Genomic DNA, 7,722 nt, shown 5'->3' with positions numbered 1-7,722 from the left:
AAGCCCTGGCGGAGGGATGCCGCGGTGCAGCTGATGTTGCGACTCCGATGTTGGATCTAGAGGGGACGACAAGTGCGAATAGAGTTGGGAGTTGGGGCTTTCCAAAGAATTGGAGGAGCCCGTCGTTTGGTAGACACTCTGCGGTGTGCTCGTGTGCTCGGTGTGAGATATAGGTGAGTTAAGTGTGAACGGCGAAGACGCCGAGGTGGGACATACTACTTGCTGTGGTGATTGATGTTGCGGCAGGGACTGAGTAGCGCTGCTGCTGTCTAAACACTAGTTGGTGGTTTGCGGATGCAGCAGCGGTAGTGGAAGCTGTAGATTGTTCTGCTTGGCTAAACTGGCAATCTCCGCGGCGATGCCCGTGCCTTTAGCTCCTGCGAGACCGTCCAATGACGACGGTCCTTCGCTGTAGCGCAGATCACAAACCGGGCTCTCAAAGCCGGTGCCCGGAGTACCGGCACCGCTGCTCTGCGGCGTCGGTGGATTGTGATTCGTGCTCTGAGTCATGTCACGGTGCACCCGGTTTTGATGCCTTATCAAATAACTGTCGCGTACAAATGTACGTCCACAGAGATTACACTCGTAAGTGGTACTGGCGGTATGTGTACGGATGTGAATCGCAAATTGACTTTTGGACGTGAAGGTGAGAGAACATCGGTCACAGACCAGAGGCTTCTCGGCTACATGGCTCCAACGGTGCGCGGTGACGTAGCTCTTGACAGCGAAACGTTTGTGGCAAATGTCGCACGCATACGGTCGTTCGCCCGTGTGCACTCGTTTATGAGTATTGAGACTGCTCTTTTGAGTAAACCTTTTCAGACACAGCTCACATTGAAAAGGTCGTTCGCCTGTGTGCGTCCTCATGTGCACTTCTAGATAAGGTTTGCGGCAAAAACTCGCCTCGCATACTGTACAATGGTAGGGCTTGTTCCCTGAATGAAGTTTCATATGCACATAATAGGACGAAGCGGAGGACAGTACCTTGCCGCAGACCTTGCAAGGTTGAGGTTTGGACCGTGAGCCCTCTTTAACAGTTTGTTGGCCCGTAGACTGACGACTTGGTGACTCTTGTTGCATACCCTGACTCTGCTGTTGCTGATTCTGTTGCGGTTGTTGACTTTGCGGCTGGCCCTGTTGTTGCTGACTTTGCTGCTGATTCAGCTGCAACGTTTGCTGCTGAGGCTGCAGGTGACCCTCTTGCTGGGAAAGCTCCTCTCGATCGTCGGACAGATTCACCAAGGAATTGGATCCATCTGAACGACTGGAAGCAACCGAATAGAACCCCATGGGCTCGCTCTTGATCTGTTGATCGAACATGGACGTCATAATGACAGTCTGCTGCTGTGGTTGAGCCAGCTGAGACTGCTCGTCCTGCTGCTGTGCTGCTTGCTGATGGGGGAGCAGAGTCAGGTTGCGCTTGACAAACTGCTCATATCCTGTGTACCAATCCACCTGCGTGTGAGAACAAAGCTCTAGAGCGTGGTACGCCCTGGGGGCAGGAGAGGAAGGAAGAAGAAGCGGCGTCACCCAAGCGAGTTATCCGCGGACGTCTACGCTGCGCATACGGCCGCGTCAGGTTAGACCAACAAAGTTCACTTTGACATTTATCTTTGACAAGTGACAGAAGGTAGCTGGACGATCAGCTGATTGCATAACTTTTACCCGCGGGGCGCGTCGCGCACGGCGCGGACGCCACCACGGAAGCATCGCCGGGGTCTACGATAACGAGTGACGTGAGCCGCTCTATTTTTAATAGAGCGGCCGATGAAGAAACGGCGGAAATATAATCATCGTCGGCGAGACCGGATTTCTCCCGCGAGTGGAGGGGATAGTTCGTGTCTGTTGTATGCGCGTCTCCTCGGTGGAAAACCGATTAGACGCACTCGCCGCTTCCGTACAAACCTTTGCTAATGTAGTGGTCCAGGTCTAGGGTTGAAAAACGTCGCGCCTCATCGAGCGCACCGCCTCCCTGCGTCGTGCGGCTTCACGGGCAATCGCGAAACATTTGTACGGCCAAATTGTTTTTCTCCGACACAAAATATAAGATGGCTGCTACTATATTTCGCGACAGGCACCTATACGCGCGCACGCACACGCACACGCGCGCACCGCCGTCAAGCAGCACGCGCACCAACGTGCACCGAGCCGTTTTTATTGGCTACTCGCCTTAGGCCGCGCCCGCCGCCATTGTCTTCGACTCCCTCGCGATGATTGGATCGTACTGCGAGTGCGACATTTATACTGCCTATAATCTGTTAACTTATGCTATAATCCGTAAGAATCGACCAATCATATTCGAGTATTCCCCTCTTATTCGATTATAATTGGTCGATTCTTACAGATTATGACAAGTATAAATGATCCTTAAAAATCGATCAATAGTCGATTATTCCCCTCTCATTCAACTATGATTGGTCAATTCTTACAGATTATATAAATTAACGCAGATTACGGTCAATATAAATTAATCTATAAATTAATCTCCTAACCTCATTAATCCTCATGGCTATATATGCGACAATATGAAGCGAAACGATAGATAATCGAAAAAATAAGAATTCTGCAACTCAACAATAGTCTAGGTGCAAAAACGTAAATATTTGAGAAATACAATAAATCGATAACAGATGCATGTGAACTGCTTCGGTGTTGTATTTAATTTTATTAATATTAGGTAAAATTATAAACTTTATAACAATTTGTCAAAACAAAAGTGAAGTCATGATCAGACTAAATCGAGATTGAGATTGACATTGGAATTTAACCAATCGGAAGAACGAAAATTATCTAAATTTGAGATTATTAGTTTTCATTCTTTTGATTAATTAGTAACTTGAAAAACAAGAGTATATTATCTTTTTATATGTGCTGTCTCACTGTAGGGCGGTCCCGGACAAATTTTTGTATAATGCCAAAAAATGAATTAATTAAAATCCTTCTTTCCTGTCTTTCTTTATGAAATAAAAAACTCTAATTAATTTATTTTCTTACATCCTTTGTGCAAGATTCTGCATTGTGTTCCTGTCTTATAGAATATATCCGCACAACTTGTATAGTCGTATAAACATATGCATAAAGAAAATTATCCAATCACATTTTACTTTATAAGAGAAATGAATAATTTTCTTTATGCATACGTTCATGTAGCTATGCAAGTTTGTGTGGATATATCCTTAATATTATCTTATAATAAGTTCGATTACTTGCATCACTGAATCAATGCATACAGAGAGATGATACATATTAAAAGCTGCTTTATATAAAATATCTCAATGCAGTGATACAGTATAATCAACTTTGACAATGAAATGATATATGTATGTTTTGTTAAATAACATAACATCATTAGTAGATAATCCTTTATAATATTTATATACCTTTACATTTAATTTTGCTAATTTTATATATAGCAGCTTTTAGTTTGTATTGATTTAGTGTAGTATGTACATACAATGATTGAATTCACTATTATTCATTCTAACTTTAGGCGAATTCTTTAATTCATTGATTGATCAATCACGTTATGCATAAATATAATTTGTTCCGTAAAAGTTGTATTTGCACATATGCGATTGATTAATCAATAAATTAAAAAACTTGTCCATATTAAAGTTAGCAAAAATAATGACAAACCAATAAAAAATTTATCATTTGTGGCCTCTGTTATATAAGGATCTCCATCCGATGACGGTATAAAACAACCATTCAAAGACTTAATAAATAAGTACCATAACAAATATGTTGTCATAACAAGAGCTTGATACCCTTCGCATGACACGACACATGAAAATTTATAAAATCCATGACAAGAGATACAACGGAGCAACCAATGGCGTTCGCTCTCTGTGAGAGAATGGGAGCGTCTCATTGGTCGTGCCTCAATCGTCCATAGACTTGTTCTTCGTTAGCTGCACCGTTTGCACTTTTCAAATAGGAAATGAAATGGATAAACATACGATCAAGTATTGGGAGGGACGAGTGTCGCGACAGGTGCAATTCTCAACAGCTAACTTAGCTAGATTGTATATACGAGGTCGCACGTTGATGTCGGTCTGTCCGAAGGAACGGTGATTTGAAAATCGCTATATTTACACGACGATTCTTGGAACGGATCAAAAAAAATTGTATTCTCACAACAGCAGCTTATACCGATCGACTTTACGGCAGAACTGTAACGGTAATTATCACATGTCAGCACATTTGATATTCCGACGAAACAGCCAAGTTACACCGATTTAATATCGTATTACCTTAGCGCAAACGGCGTACAAGTATCGACGATAGCGCGCGCGCAGTGTGTGTGTGCCGGAAGAAATTTTACGTTAGAATAAGGCCTCTTGTACGACGATAGATACGGTATATTGTACATGTAATAATCCCTTCCTAGATAATACGTGCAGAGATACATTCGCTTTTGATGTCTACTCCAGAAAGGCACGCGCTATTGTATTCGAGTCAGCTTCAACGGAAATGTGTCTCGCTCGAAAGAGCCTTGATTAACATACGTTTAATGTATTTTAGACTGGGAAAATGGCTGTACCATCAGAGAACGTTATGAATACAAACCTCGACGATCCTGTAACAAAGGCAGTGGTCGATAATATAATGGGTAACCTGCCTACAAAAAAACCTCTCGTTCGATGCGAAGACTGTGACCTTTCCTTTACAAGTCAGGCAGTATTAGATACACACTTACAGGGTGCACGTCATGCCAAACAAGTCAGTAATAAGTAGAGACAAACGTAAGATTGGATATGGGTTTTTTTTATTATTTAATGAAATGATATTACAGGTAAGATCTAAGAATATAATGGCAACTCTTGAGGAAACAAAGATCTCATTTACCAAGGATGAAGAGACAAATGGGCTCAAATGCAATGTATGTAACGTGTGCCTGAATTCAATTCAGCAATTACAAACGCATCTCAATGGTAATGAATATAATATTATTTACAATATAAATCAGATCATAAATTCAGCATAAAACATTATAAAATTAAGGTAATATTAAAAATGACATGAAACATGTATTTGCAGGAAGCCGCCATAAAAAAAATTAATGAGAGGTAATAATAAATCTTATATGGTAAGAAAAACACTGCCATATGGCCTTAAAACTAATCGCTTCATGTACCTGGATAAAATAGAAAAAAATACAGTTGTATTAGTTTATAGTTTAGTATTGTTCGCATTCGCATGCTTGACGCTATTGCTTACTTTTGCTTTTCACTTCTTTCTATGAATTAACTATGTAGAATTAACTTGCTTGCCATTCGCATAATTTTTATTGTTGTAGAATTTCAGTGCTAGTAAGCGCTTAGTAATAATTGCAATTTGTTGTTATTCTGCGTTATTATTTATTATTATTTATTTAATATTTAATTATTATTGAAAGATAAGTAATATTATATTCGTTTGCTTATTAACATGTTATCGTGAAAAACAGTTTGGTCACGACTTGTTTGCATATGTTATATTTAATAAACTAAGTTTGTTTGACTGTACCTCTTAATTCCTTCTCATGTACAAATTTTACATATGTATTACTTTTTTATTAATATTGTTGTGTTATAAAAATATTTTTGTTATTTTTTTAATGACTGCTTTATATATGAAAAATATTTCATGAAAAATAAAGAACAACAAATAATGCGAGTTATTAAATTTCCATGTAATGATATTGTATAGATATATATGTATATATATTTATATGTGTGTTGCATATTTTCCTAAATTTACATTTTTATTTTAATTAAAAAAAATTGTTTCATAATCTAAAACAAAATTTTTTGAAAAATAAAAATTCTGTAAACTTTAAAACAATCATAATATACATTAATACATACACACACACACACACACACACATATGTATATATACATATATAAATATTATAAATAGTATGTAAAAATCTATTTGATAAAAATATTCTGTAGGTATTTATATACAATCCCTTATATTGCTATAAAAAGTTTGTAAATTAATGGATTATTTTCGCATGAAAATACACTTTATTTTTACACATTACAGAGATACTCTTAGTAATTATATATTCCTGATATTATACGCTCATTAATGACCAATCTTTTTATAGCATGAATGTAGTGTTCAAGCTGATTTATTATCACAAATTACCGCTTCTGCGGCTGTGATATATAGATAGTGTTGATCGCACATTGATGCTTAGGTGAATGGGATGGGAAAGAGTCCCAAGGTCCTCCATTGAAGTCGCCTACTGGTACTAAATTGTCTGTTGCCAGGAAAAATGACTACCTTAAATGCGATATATGTAACAAATTCTTCAACTCTGGATCTCAATATAGTGTGGTACAATATTTTTACATATATATTTGTGCATATCTAATTTTATCTCAAGATAAAGTTTATCTCACTTTATACAGTATTCATATAATATATTTCATATAATTATATAGAAATGTCGAGAATGTACCACAATGTATGATATATTTAAAATTTAATATCGCCCATTTTTATATATTTGCAGCATATGAATTCGGAGAAACATGCTGACAAAGTGAGGAGATCTTTTAAAGATCCGAATAAATCCAAAGCATTTGTTCCATATTGGAGAAGACCAAAACACCCAAGAAATACGACTCCCAAGCAACAGATACCATCTCTGTCACTCAGCTTTGTATCTGGCAATTTTACATATCCGCAATAAGTTACATAATTTGCACATCTCATTTAAGTTATATTCGAGATCGTTTGAAATAATGTTGTCCTATTAACTAATAAATCATGATCATATAAATATAACGTAAATGTAAATATACATAAGTAATTTTAATTTTCATAAATTTTAAATCATTGAAATATTTTTATTCAGAAGAAAAGAAAACAAGAATTTCAAATAAAAGCAATCAAGTTGTAATCTCCTTAATATTAAGATTAAATAATTCAAAAGTTTTTGTAGAGTTCATCTTTTGAATCATTAGATAAGATAATAGATTATTGTCCAATAAAACTTACAAAATTATGTATATAGTGATATAATGTATATTTACATTTCACTCTGTATGTCAAAAAACGGTATACTAAATTTAATGAACTACAATTAATTGAAATTTAAATCAAATGTATTTACAAGTATTAATCTAAGTCGCTTCACGAATAGATCGTGCATCATTTTGCGAGAGTCCATCACATTCACACTAAAAAAGTATGCAAGTTATTAGTATTTCAAATATTTTTTAATATAATATGATATTTAATATATATTATTTGCTGGCATTACTTGGATTGTATATGTTTTCAATAAACGGCGTAATTCTGCATTTTGCGTTCGTAAAGATTTCACTTCGATATTCAAATTATGTCGTTCTTTTAATATTTCGTGATACTTATTAAGTCCTATTAATAAGCCATCCCAAAGTTGTTCTTTTTTTCCTGGGAAAATTTCATTATATCGATCCCAAAAATCTGTTATGTCTTGAACTGTCATATTTCGCGATACGATTGTTTTTTTTTCTGTTAATTTTTCTTGAAGTGTCTCTGGCATCTCTTGCCATTTAACAAAATGATATCTTTCTACGAAGTCTCGTAACGCTCTACTGACAAACATAGTTTCTATTTCAAGCAAATGTCCCTTGTCGCACAATAAGCGTCGTTGCATTTGATCATCGTCTGTACAAAATGAATAAAATTAATATTATTAATTTTATTAATATAAAAATTTTTTGGACTTTTATATACACA

At 36.7% G+C, this 7,722-nt stretch overlaps 3 protein-coding genes across 3 annotated transcripts in view; 1 reads left to right on the top strand and 2 right to left on the bottom strand.

Annotated features, from left to right (window-relative positions):
* Nucleotides 1–276: 276 nt before the first annotated feature.
* LOC105620916 (zinc finger protein 2 homolog) lies at nt 277–1,452 on the bottom strand. The gene has a single exon (XM_012202396.1). It carries the CDS (start codon nt 1,327–1,329, stop codon nt 277–279), a length of 1,053 nt encoding a protein of 350 aa, XP_012057786.1. The 5' UTR covers nt 1,330–1,452.
* Nucleotides 1,453–4,533: 3,081 nt separating this feature from the next.
* Nucleotides 4,534–6,688, top strand: LOC105623342 (zinc finger protein 346-like). The gene is made up of 5 exons (XM_012204741.1): nt 4,534–4,722; nt 4,796–4,934; nt 5,041–5,055; nt 6,191–6,330; nt 6,509–6,688. The coding sequence occupies exons 1-5, from the start codon at nt 4,534–4,536 to the stop codon at nt 6,686–6,688; spliced, it is 663 nt and encodes a 220-aa protein (XP_012060131.1).
* Nucleotides 6,689–7,121: 433 nt separating this feature from the next.
* The window catches only part of LOC105623331 (dynein regulatory complex protein 1), a 3,553-nt gene continuing 2,952 nt past the window's right edge, over nt 7,122–7,722 (bottom strand). The window contains exons 10-11 of the mRNA XM_012204730.1: nt 7,262–7,650; nt 7,122–7,178 (exon numbers count right to left, since the gene is read on the bottom strand). Coding sequence (XP_012060120.1) covers nt 7,122–7,178; nt 7,262–7,650 — 446 coding nt within the window. The remainder of the gene's footprint in view (nt 7,179–7,261; nt 7,651–7,722) is intronic.

Source organism: Atta cephalotes (genome assembly GCF_000143395.1).
Source record: "Atta cephalotes unplaced genomic scaffold scaffold00002, whole genome shotgun sequence".
NCBI classification, from domain to species: Eukaryota; Metazoa; Arthropoda; class Insecta; order Hymenoptera; family Formicidae; genus Atta; species Atta cephalotes.
The sequence above is the reverse complement of the archived record's forward strand: the minus strand, read 5'-3'. Positions and strand labels throughout refer to the sequence as shown.